The sequence below is a fragment of the Notechis scutatus genome, chromosome 3 (genome assembly GCF_049901735.1).
Source record: "Notechis scutatus isolate UNSWTSFEM ecotype Mainland chromosome 3, rNotScu1.2, whole genome shotgun sequence".
In the NCBI taxonomy this organism is placed as follows: Eukaryota; Metazoa; Chordata; class Lepidosauria; order Squamata; family Elapidae; genus Notechis; species Notechis scutatus.
Window position 1 is genome coordinate 158,106,603 of NC_142011.1, and position 13,119 is coordinate 158,119,721.

Genomic DNA, 13,119 nt, shown 5'->3' on the forward strand with positions numbered 1-13,119 from the left:
TGACCATAAATCATGTGTGCCAGAGTTGGCTTTAACTGCGATAATGCTGACATGTTGCTCCTAATACATCTTTTGGATTCTTTTGAAGCTTGGATTGAGGCTCATGATTTAATTAGGACAATATCTGGAACACTGACAAATGATAGGAATTCACATTAGCCAAATAAAAAGGGATTTTGTCAGGGCAAGGAGTCTGTTTCGTGATGTTGTGAAGCCTAGGTCAGAACAATAAGCTGTTCTGACTAAAGATGCCTTTTGAAATTGACTGATCATGAATTTTTGTCAGTGCCTATGGTGTTCAAATGATGCTCTAGTTCTGGGGTCCCCCATCCCCGGGCTGCAACCTACTCTCAGGCTATGGCCTATTCAGAATTGGGCTGGACGAGTGCTGGCCAGAGCGTGCATGCACAGTTCAACTTGCACAAGCGGTGGGCCGGTGGGTACTCGCATGTATGCACAAGCTGGATGCATGCACACCGGCCCAACACTCATGCAAGAGTTGAATGCGCACTTGTGTGTGTGCTGACCTGCCACTCACATAGCCCAGTTTCCCTCTCCCTCCCCTAGCCAGGCCGCCAAGCTGCAAAGGTTGGGGGCCGCTGCTCTAGTTATTTTGGGATTGTACCCAGGGTGCCTATTACTATTGGTACTACTGTTATTTTCTTTTGCCACATCATTCTATTTCTATTTGCAGGTCTTTGTATTTTGTTAATCTTCATTCTCTTCTATCCTGCTTTCTCCAGGTACTGCCACATCCACTATCCAGATTTTTTTGTTGTCTTTTTTATTGATAATTATTAAGTCTGGTATGTTATGCAGCAAATGCCTGCCTATTTGAAATCTAAAATCCCAGAATACTTTAACTTCTTCATTTTCTATGACTTTCTCTGCAAGTTCTTGCTTGCAGCAAATGGTATTTGTTTGCAGATTTTCCAATGCACCGTTGTTGCTACTTTATCATACGATTGTTTGTAGTCAGTCTGTGCAATCTTTTTGAAACAGCTAAACAGGTGGTCCAGTGTTTCTTCAGCTTCTTTGCAGAGGCGGCACTTGCTATCTGTCTTATCTGACTTTGCATGCATTTGTACTTAAGGCTTGTTATTATTATTAGCATTAATATTAGTATGAATATATATATATATAGACCTATTGCATATCCATATTCTGATAAATGAAATGTAAGATAGTCCAACTTAAATTATTAAATTAGTGTCATAATTAATTAAGATCAGTTGTTCTCTGTTAGCTTTAAAATAATTATATTTTTAAGGGATTACAGAAAGTGAGGTTTGACAAACCTAGTATTGATATGGGTTCCACTGTAGCTATAAATTTGATTGTTCCCTCCTCAACTGGTGCTCCAATTCATGAGTTAACCACTTTTCTACAGTCTTCTTGTGAGGAGCATCTGTCCAGAACCCAGATGGAAATTCTCTCATCCTCTCTTTATATAGGAATTCTTTGTTGGATCAGGCTTATCATTGATCCATCAATCTTCATCACAGTGCATCTCCATTTCTTCGGTGATGATGTGGTCTGCCATCCCTTCATCCAGAAGTTTAGTCTTCAGCCATACTTATGGTCTTAAAAAAAACAATGAAATCCAAGATATAGCTGAAAAATACAAAGTATTTTTCCTTTAGTTGTTGTCAAATAAGAACCAATTTTCTTTCTCTTCTTCATTTTCATACAGTGTCAAAGGGGCAGATGCTGGCAATGGGATCCGGATTTTTGTTCCTGATATTCTCATGTTTATTGCTAGCCTGGTCACATGGCTTGTGTGCAGAAACATTGTTCAAAAGGCAGAACAAGAAAATTTGGGAGAATACAATGAACAGTTTGAAAATGAAGACATGGTATGTATAATTACTCTTTAATTTTTATTTTTATTTTCCTAGTGTGCCTGATATTATGGATGGGCTTTGCAATTTTCTTTTCCAGCTGAAGGGGAAATGCTTTATTATTAATTTTATACTAATTGAAGTATTACAACTCCCACTTGTGTACTTTCCCATAAGAGTGGGAATAGGTTTTGCTGCGGGTTTCATTTTTTACTATCTCTTTAGCATTTCTCAACGGAAATTCCTTTAAAAACAGAACATCCTATCCTATTTAGAAATGTAAATCATAGGCGTCTGTTACACAGTTATATATAAAAAAAAAAATCGCAATGCAGTCAACCTATTATTGTGCAAATGGTATAATTATATATTTTATGTAAGTCACATTATAACATTTGATGCAAGCATATAATGTCAAATGGACCAGTTTGTGTAGTGATTAAAGCATCAGGTTAGAAACCAGGAAACTGAGTTCCAGTCCTGCCTTGGATACAAAGCCAGAAGGGTGACCTGGGGCCATTCACTCTTGTTCTCTCAGCCCCAAGAAGGAAGCCATGGCCCCATTCTCTGTTAACGCTGCTTTTTGCAAGCCATTTGGGAAGCATGCAAATAGTGACCATATGACAGTTGGACACTGTGATGGTCATCAATTTACACTAGTTACGAAGCATTCAAATGGGGATTATGTGACTTCAGGACACTGTGACAGTCATAGATGTCAGGACTGCTTGTAAAGCTGTTTTTTTAAAAATACTATCATAACTTTAGCATGAGAGCCTGTCAGTAAGCAAGGACTATTTGTATTTGCAGAATCTCCACGTTTTCAGAATTTCCAAACAATCTGTTAACTTGAAATTTGGTCTTATCATCTATACAGGTCAGTTATAATAGTGTTGTTGAGACAGATGTTCCTGAGACATATCCTATGACATGCAGATCTCTTATACTAGAAACCTTAATTTTAGAACCTGGTAAAGGTAGACTATAAAATTATGCAGAGTAGTTTATCCATTGTCTTCACAGAAATTCATACTATAGTCGTACATGTATTTACATAGAAACTCAGAATTCAGTTGAATTGTTTCTATAAAGAAATGCATGGGAAAACTATAAAAACATTAAGATTTCCCAGATATATATTCTTTTACTCACATGGGTTTCAGAAACATTAAAAATACCAATCCAATAATCTGGCATACTTTCAGTTTAAAATGGCCTATTTATATTGTCAGATATTAATGTTTCTTCAATTAAAAAAGTAAATATGTTAATTATTTCTTGTAAAAAGCTTTTCCTTATTTTCCTGATGTGTTTATTTGCTTATTCAGTTAAGTTTTATTTCATGCCCCAGATTCTGGGATCCCCAAAAAGGGGACAATAGATGAGAAGCAAATTTCATGAGCAAAGCAAGGCCAGAGAGGAGATCTTTAGTGCCTTTTACAATGTACTCATACTATACTTTAAAGTACTTTACCATCACCATCCCTTTTCCCTCCGGGATGCAATTTGCCTAAGAGATGAAGTAGACAGCAGTAATGAAATAACATATGTACAGGGAATAAAGCCTTCATACTTTTCATCCATTTGCTTCTGCTGTCTGTTACAGAGCAAATGATGAACATGTATAGACATGTTCTTTTCTGAGCACAAAACTATTCAATTATCTGACTAGTACAGGTGTCTTAGTAGAATAGCCTTATACAATATTGTAGGAAAAACCGACTCAGATCAAATGCTGAATTATTTCCATAATGGAATTTCCTTATTTCTAAAAAGCTTGCTAAATAATCACAAAGGAGTGTTTTGTTTCAGTTTGCCCTTCAGAAACTGTTCCACTAGGTAAGGATGTGGAACTGATAAATATTGCATTTTGGTTTGGCATTAATGTATGCCCTGCATCCTATGGTTGGCCTTAATTGATTTTGGGTTCTGAAATGAACATGCATTAAAGGCTGCTAATGCAATACTATTTGGGAGACTCTTCCTTCATTTGTGATTTACAACACTGCTGCTAAATTTGGGGAGGCAGGTGAGAATCTGCAAAAAGAGCTGGAGATAGTAGGTGTCTTCAAGCGGTTTCATAACATCATAGTCATTTTCTTTCTGTATTATTTCAGAGCACAATCCGAGGGGAAGTAAAACACTCCAGCACTTGTGTCAGGCTTCTCTGGGAGATATTTACAGAGACAAAGATCCTTTTTCAGGGAAAAGTTGATAATCACTTCTCTGTATCCGTGCACCCTAAGGGCAATGCCCATCTAATTCTGTAAAAAACAACAACCCATCAACTGACAATTCTGAACGTTAAAAAAGAACCGTTGAACAATGAATGACATATTCATTATTTATTGCTGACTCGACATGGACTTTCAGCTGTTTTCAAGCATACACACAACATATCTAAAAGCGGTGCAGATCTAAGCTATCCTGGTGTACCAATGAACAAAATAGCAATAGCAATAGCACTTAGACTTATATACCGCTGTATAGTGCTTTACAGCCCTCTCTAAGCAGTTTACAGAGTTAGCATATTGCCCCCAACAATCTGGGTCCTCAAATAACATAAAACCTGCGAAAAACAAAATTGGCCATTCTACTTTATTACATTATTCATTCTAAACAGCTCCATTATGGCTACCTTCCTAAATGTCATCCATATATTTGGGGTAGGTTATTCCATAGAGTGGGAGCATGAATAATGTGCTTTGCTCAAAACTCACATGGGAAGAGAGAAACTTCCAAATTCCCAAGATGAGACACTCAGCTTAAATTCCTAATTAATAAGTGCCCATATAACATATTTTCCATGCTTTTCAAATATTTTCAGTTAACCTCCTAGCTATGTAAGAAATTGATGTAACTATCCAGAATTGGTAAAGTGTTGAAAAATGTCACCACAGAATATCATTGTGGTGCCTGAATATCAGTCATTGCTGCACTGCAGAATTCTATTCAGGAGTTGGACTGAAAAGACTTGGTGATCCAAAATCACTCATCAAACTCTCAAGACTGAGGGTGCATTTGTATTGGCCCTAGACCAGGGGTGTCAATCTCATGTCGTCACGGTGTCATCATGTGACATATTGGGACTTTTTCCCCCTTCGCTAAACCGGTTGCGGGGGTGGCCAGCACGTCACGCAACCAGCCCGCGGGCCAGGAATTTGACAGCCCTGCCCTAGACCAACATCTCATTAAATTTCATTTATGAAAAAAAAACCACCCATCAATATATTAAATTTTTAGTGAAACAACCTGTCAGTCTGGATTTGTACAGAGCTGTGTTCACAGATTTTGTGCATTCTTGTTAGGTAAATAGCAAGTTTATACAATAAATTAATTCTTTTATAATTACATAGGATTTTTTTTTAAAAATCACCTAATGTCTGAATTATTATAAATAAGAGCTTTTAAAGATTCAGTTCATATTCTTCCTGGAAAGAAATTCATTTAGATTTTTTAAAGCAGAGAATTTGTCTTGCATCCTCACAAAGACATTGTATAGAAGCTTACCAGTATTGTGACATTAATATAACATATGATACTCTAATTATTATTTATGTAAGTGTTATTAATTCAGAACAAAATTTTTAAAGCATTTAAGCAATAAAAACAAGAACGGTTAATAATTACAATACACTATAACAGAAGACTGTTATAAGTTCCAGCCATTATTTTGGAATATGTTTGTACATGAACAATTTATAATACCTTACAAATTACAAGAATGGATTTTGATTCTGACTGGGGACCCCCTGTTGGTGTATGTGTCAATAAGATCTACAGTACAATATTATTTTAGCACAATGGTGCATTTGTGTGTGCGTGTGTGTGTGTGTGGTGTCTCACAGAGGAAACATTTAAAAGCTGGATGTTAATAAATCATACTAAAATGTAACTAATGGACATTCTGGCTCAAAATATAGCAGTAGCAGTCACAGCTGCTGTGGTAGCTGCGCATTTCCGGCCTGGACTTTATCTGAATTTGACAGTTTTTAAAAAATTATGTTGAGTGATAGGCTTTGAGTCTTAACCTAAATGAGCCTAGGGGGAAAAAAGCCCAATACAGTCGTAAAGCCTTTGGACTTCTGAATAGATGTGGATCAAATTAGATAATTATCACATGCCCCGGGTTCTGTATTGTTATTACTCAGCAAATACTTGAAATGTGTTTATAGGATTGAATAAATTTCCACAAAGTTGTTTACATTTATAATAAGCTTTTTATAAGTAAAAACAAAACAAAACCTTTTCCATGACCCAAGTTGCTCAGTGAGATTTCTTTTCAAATAGTCATTTCTTAAAGGGTGCCCGATATCAGCACCTTTAAATTTTTCCCTGACTTGTTTGTTATGTGTTATATAGCATGAACATTGAGAAATTTTGGGGGATCTTGCCAGGTAACTACAAAAGATACAGTTCTTCGAATAAGTTGCTCAATATACACTTTGTATCATAATGTGCAGTGAAAAAAAATTCAAACAGATGATAAATTGTCAAATGCTGAATGCTTGAATAGAATATAAAATATTCTTTATTGGCCAAGTGTGATTGGACACACAAGGAATTTGTCTCCGGCATGCAAGCTCTCAAGAGTACATACAAACCACATAGTGATAAACCATAAAATATAAATCATAAGATACAGTCATAAATCATATGATATATGTGCCAATTTTGTAAGATATCAATGGGAGAAGGTAATAGGAAATATGAGAAAGATAATAGCAATATAGCCCTACTACGGGATGCAAATGTCCTTAGGCAATAGGCATAAGACAATGCTGTGGGAATTAGGTGTTCAGCGGAGTGATGGCATGAGGGAAAAAACTGTCTTTGTGTTTAGTTGTTTTGGTATGCAGTGGCATACAGTGGCATCCTGAGGGAAGGAGTTTATGTCCAGGATGTGAGGGGTCTGTAGATATTTTCTCAGCCCTTTTTCTGGCTCATGCAGTATACAGGTCCTCAATGGAAGACAGGCTGGGTTGCAATTGTTTTTTCTGCAGTCCTAACTATCTGTTGACGTCTGTACCTGTCCTGTTTGATTGCTGTGCCAAACCAGAAAGTTATAGAAATACAAATGACAAACAAAAAGCCTAATAAACTGGGAAATATTACAAGTGACCTTCGAGACTCTAGAGCATAAGTGGTATGATGGATAAAGGACCAGGTATTGCCTGGAGTAATTAATCACTCCTGAATAAACAGGTAAAGTTCTATTTAAAATGCCATGTGAGTCTGTGTGTGTATGTGTGTGTTTCCCCTCTTTACAAGAGGAACAATAGCTTGAAGGGAAACAGTTTTGGAAGAGAACTGCTTCAGAAAGAAGAGAAGCGGAAAAGGAAATAAGCAGTTCCTTTTTACATTTGACAGAGAGCTACAGAACTGGGCCAATTATATGGGTCCCGATAGCACTGAAATAAACCACCTGCAAAATGATGTAGAGGAAGAGAATATTAAAACTCTGAACCCCTCCCTACCACACTTTCAGGACAATGGTTGTGCTTGGGGTTCCCACTAGTAGATAACATTGAGTTGAAGAAACAACAGCTGGAAATTCACAAAGTGTTGCAATAAAAGCAAGCCATCTTCCATTCCATAGGGGCAGCAACAATAAAAGACTGTGTGGACAAAACTATATTGATTAGACTTTGCTCCCATCTCTTGTGGGTGAGCAATGTGGATAAGCAATGGAAATAACAGTAGAGAAGATTTTATAGGGAAAGTTATTGGATTGAGATGATTAGGGAGAAGAGAATGTCATGGATAGGGGAAAAAGTTAGGAAGTGTTTACAATTATTGGAACAACAGATGATCAAATAACCAAGATTATGGGAATATCCAATTACAGGATAGAATCAGGAGACATACTTAGACAGTAATTGTTTAGGCAACATATAGAAAAAAAAGTAAGAATAAACTGTTTATCTACAAAGAAATATAGAATAGTTAGCATTAATTTAGGAAACACTTTTGGACTCATAATCAATCTCTGTATTTTTGGTGATTTGTATTAAGTAGATTCATTATATATTTTTTCAATTTTCTATTTGTAGAATGAAATTGAGAGAATAGAGGCTGAAGAGGCATTAATATGTGAAGATCTAGATGATGAAGAATGTGAAGAGGAAGAAACCACAAAATTAAAAATACTCCGCAGAATTGCCTCCATAGCTTCCAAAGTGAAGGAAATTATTGGTAACCTTATAATCACAGCTGGAAAAGTTGTTGTTACAATTTTACTTGGTACAACAGGTGGGCTCTCTTCCTTTGCTAAATTCCTCAATAATGGTTACAGTTATGATTGTCTTTAATACTTTTAGCACACAAATAGACTTTTGATAAATAAATATATAATGACCTCATTTATGTAAAATTTCATTGCTTTTGCATACATTTATTATCCCTAAAATGTGTTATGAAAACTAGTCCTCATCAGGCATCCAGCCTATAAATGGCAGGATACATAAACAGGTAACTGTTTTATCATAAGAAATGAATAGCTGTATTACACTGGTTCAAATAATTATCAAATTTGTTGATGAATACATTTATTTCTGCTTTGTGTTATTTTCGAATGACAAATATATATAAATGTATCACTTTCAGTTATATACAGTATTGATACGTTCTTTAAAAAAAGGATAAGTTTTGCATCTAAATATGCACTCTAGAATATACTGTTTTTTAAAGTACATTTCCTGATGCTTCTTTCTCAAAGTATATTTTGATAGTATTTTATGTGTTGAGAATTATTTCAAGCCACTCAAATTGGTCCATAAATAAATTCAGCTTTGTGCAATACAGAATATTAAAATGCTATTGTGATTAATAATTTCTATTGCAATGCTTTTAAACATCATGCTTAATCCATATATAATGAGTATAGAGCATTTACCTTTCATTAATTTTTATAGGAATGATGTTGCCTTCCCTGACTTCAGCTGTATATTTCTTTTTATTCTTGGGCTTGTGCACATGGTGGTCCTGTTGTCGAGCATTTGATCCTCTGATCTTCAGCTGCCTTTGTGTGTTAATGACAATATTCAGTGGAGGCCATTTAATTGCACTTTATCTGTACCAATTACAATTTTTTCAGGAAATCATTCCACCTGGTGACTATTATGCCCGGTAAGAAGTTTTATCAGAATTTTGTTTTTTAAATAAATGGAATTATAGCAAAATAGAACTGTTGGCTATTGGAATAGATGGTAAAAGATAAAGATGGAATATATTCAGAGAAATGTAAAATACATGTCATAGTGTACAATCAATACATTTTTAAAGAATTCTATTTATTTATTTATTTAATTTATATGCCACCTACGTCACTACCCATAGTGACTTTGGGCAACTTACAATGCCTTTAAAACATAAATATAAAAACATTGCAATTAACAAGGATTAAGTAAAAGCTAAAAACCAAGCAACGAGATAATGTGGGCATAGGCTTTTATCTTTCACTCAACCAACCACTATAGTACATCCCCATCAGGGCCCTATGCCAAATGGCATAGCCATATTTTAAGACCCTTCCCGAAGGCCAGAAAGATGGAGGCAGATCTCACCTCTCACAACAGAATGTTCTCAGAAGGCAGAGGCCACAACAGAGAAGGCTTTGCTAGACCCTTGCAAGCTGAAGGTTAGGAAGTTGACAAGATAGATGTCTATTGGAATACAAGATTTCTATCTCCCAGTAAGTCCAGAAAAAGTAGATGGATAACATTCTTGTTTACTTTGCTAATTAATTTCCTTGATTTTATATATATAGATAGAAAGCAATCTTCTAAATGTATTGTTATATAAAGATTTGTTTTAGGGAAAAATGTGGTTTCTGTTCAGATTGCCTAAAACTTTCCTATTGAACTTGTGGGAAAAGAGAGAGCCTTAATACCTGTTACTGTGTTGTTCCTGTATTGGAGTAACAAGATATAAATCTGTTACAGGTTGAGCTTCTAAGAGACACAAGTTTAAACTAATTATTGCTATTGTAGTCTGCATAGCAGTGCTACCTGCTTTGCTCTATGACTGAATGTGTGTGAAAATGCAAGCTTTCTTCTGCCATCTACAGGCCAGACTAGGTCAGGTCAGGCCAGGCCAGAGTAGAAAAAATAAATGGAAATCCTTAAACAGTCATTTATATTTCATTATTCGAAAGTGCAAAATTATATGCTTTAAACTTGCAGAATTTATGCTGAAGCTAGGAAGCAGGAAATTCTCATTGTTGCTAATTTTCTGCTTTTTCAGGTAATATTTTCAAATATTTTAGCATAGGATGCATTACTGTATTTTTTAAAATTATAATGCAGTTTATGATTCTAAACACTAAATTTAAAATAGACCAGTAGTTTGGCACAAAAATAATATTGCTAGGCCTCTTGTATCTTGTTCGAGTATACACAATCCACTCTATATCTTTTATTTGTGTGCATGTTTGTCTGTGTCTGTGTGTGTGTGGGAGAGAGAGAGAAAAAAGGGAGGGAGAGAGAAAAATAGAAGAGGTATAGCAATATTTCAATCACAAAAGAGAAATTAATTGTTATGAGGCACTCATCAGTACCTAGAAATTGTCAAAATTATTAAATTCAATTTAGCTGCACTGAACCCGCCACAAGAGAGGGATATGCTGTGTTTAATTTCCCTTTCTTGGCTAAGCGGTGAGATAGATACTCATTAGCATCCAGGTATCAGGGAGGAAAAATGTTAGGAAGATAAGTGTGTCAAGGAAGTGTAGGAAATAAATCCTTTTGTGTGTGTGTGTGTGCGCGCCCACGTGCGCCCGTATGTGTGTGTGTATAATATTTTTTTAAAAAATCAACTATTCTGCATAGTGGAACAAGAATAAGTGTTGTTTTCCTGTTTTTGGAAAGCTGCAATATTTCTCCCTTGACATCATCACAAACCTTAATGCTGCATCAGTATCTTGCATTTGTATTAAGGTCACAGGTTGCAAATGTGTCAGGAAAAGAAGATCAAAGTGCATATACATAGAGATATCCTTACATTAGTTTACTAAGCTTTTGCTGGGAAAATACATTAACAGAGGAATAATGTTACAGCCATCTGCTACGTTTACTTTTACAGTATATTGTTTGTTATTTTAAAAAGTCATAGCATTCTTTTTTGCATCCATAATTGTGTTAATGTTCTTTTCTAAGTTGCCCATTTTAATGAAATATACTTCATCAAAATCGTCATTAGAAAATTTAAATTCTTATCTCCTTTTCTCTTTTTATGGACATTAATTTGATTTAAAAGATTTACACATTTCTTTCAAATTTTTACAGTACAATATACAAAGCAATTTTTCAAAGACATAATAAAAAATAATCAGTTTAAAAGTCAACATATTTAAAGGAAAAAGGTAAAAGCAGGATGTTTTATGAATGTAGATTCAAATAAAACTCCTTAAGATTTCTCATAAAAATAAGGAATGAAAGACCTATATATAATTCCTAGAAACATAGAACATAAATTGCATGACCTTAGAGGCCATCCTAGTCAATCCTATCTTGTTGAAAACTGTCCGCAACAGGTGGCCATTCAGCCTTTATGTGAAAAGCTCCAGATTTTTCTTGATAGATTCTGCCCTTGTTAAACAATTCTTACTATCCGGAAATTCATTCTAATATTTAAACTGGGTCTTCTTTTTAATGTCAATCTGTTAGTCATGCACTCAGTTTTAACAAAGAACAGGTCTGGTTCCTTTTCCATGTTAACCTTTCAGATGTTTGTAAATTGCTGTCTTATCTCCCCTGTCTTTTTTGCAAAGAAAATATGCCCAGATTCTTCTACCATTCTCATGACGCTTGTTTCCAGTGCGTTATAATCGGAGGTGGTATTCAGCAGGTTCTGACCAGTTCTAGAGAACTGGTAGCGGAAATTTTGAGTAGTTCAGAGAACCAGCAAATACCACCTCTGACTGGAGATTTTACAGTATCCTTTCCATGCCACTCCCACCAAGCCACATCCACAGAACCGGTAGTAAGAAAAAAATTGAATCCCACCATTGATTATAATCCTAGTAATTCTCCTCTGAATCTGTTCCAGAACTGGACACAATACTTTTTTTTTTAAACAAATTTTATTCAATTTTTCACATAAAAACAAAAAGCTCTTTTTTGTTGGACAACATATTTCCGGGTCATCACTTTTACCTACAAATGTGACAATAATTATATATTCATATATACATACTTAATTCTATTATTACCTTTTCCATTTCAAACTTTCAGAAAGGAGAGAAACAAGCAAATTAATCCTAGTCTCTTACATTAATCTTAATCCAAACTTCTTTTCGTTTCATTTCAATTATTTCAAATATAATCCTTTAATATTTATTTTAAAAATAAAAATAACAATATATGTTTGCCTAATAAAAACAAAGTTACCAATGTCTCTCCTTCCTTTTAATAGTCTGTATTAGTTTATTAATTTAAGTAGTTCTTTAATCTGTCATATTTTCTTTCCATCTTTCCATTTCTTTTTCTTTCCATCACACATTCTTTCTATAGATTCTAGATTAATACAAGTTTTAACACAAAAGAAAAAGAAACAAGTATAGGTTTCCTCCCTTTTACTGCTTTGAGTGTGACACCTCAGTGGTTAAAATATACCTTTATTTCCTCATCTTAATTCCCGATAAACCATTATTTTTAAGTAGTTACAATAGTAAACATTACATCTTTTCATTTGGATTCTGCAACATATTTCCTCCCCCCTTAATTTTATTTCTAATTTCAAAAAAAGTAAAACGGAAAAAAATTGACTATTCAATTTCTGGTCACTGATATTAACCTCATTTTTAAACATCTTCACATCCATTTCAATTATTACAATTTCTTCAATAAACCTTAACTTTTCTTTTGAGAATAAAATCCATCCCTCCTTTAATAATCTATATTACCCTATTTTCTAAGTATTTTTTTAATTGCAAATATATTCTTGTTACCCCTTGTCACTCTGCAAAATCCCCTTTTTAATTCATCAACCATTATCTCTGAAAAAACGATTTCTTTTCATCATTTTACTATTTCCGTAGTTCTTTATTTCATGCACCTGTTTCTTACTGCCTCTCCTCCCCCTCTTTTTCTCATATCTTTTCTCATTCCGGTTTATATCCCTCTCTTTCTTGATATCTTCCTTTCCCCTTTTCTGCTGGATATTTCTGCCTCTCCTGATTTCACAGGTATTCCCCTTTTTGATTACCTTCTTAAATCTCAACTTTTTAGCCTTCCTTCTTTCCCCTCATCTTTGTAGTGTCCTTTGTGTTAATTGTCTA

The 13,119-nt window shown here is 34.8% G+C and overlaps 1 protein-coding gene across 1 annotated transcript in view; it reads left to right on the top strand.

Annotated features, from left to right (window-relative positions):
- The window catches only part of PIEZO2 (piezo type mechanosensitive ion channel component 2), a 206,138-nt gene that overhangs the window by 108,328 nt on the left and 84,691 nt on the right, over nt 1–13,119 (top strand). The window contains exons 5-7 of the mRNA XM_087961504.1: nt 1,694–1,856; nt 7,895–8,093; nt 8,756–8,969. Of these exons, the coding sequence (XP_087817630.1) occupies nt 1,694–1,856; nt 7,895–8,093; nt 8,756–8,969 (576 nt within the window). The remainder of the gene's footprint in view (nt 1–1,693; nt 1,857–7,894; nt 8,094–8,755; nt 8,970–13,119) is intronic.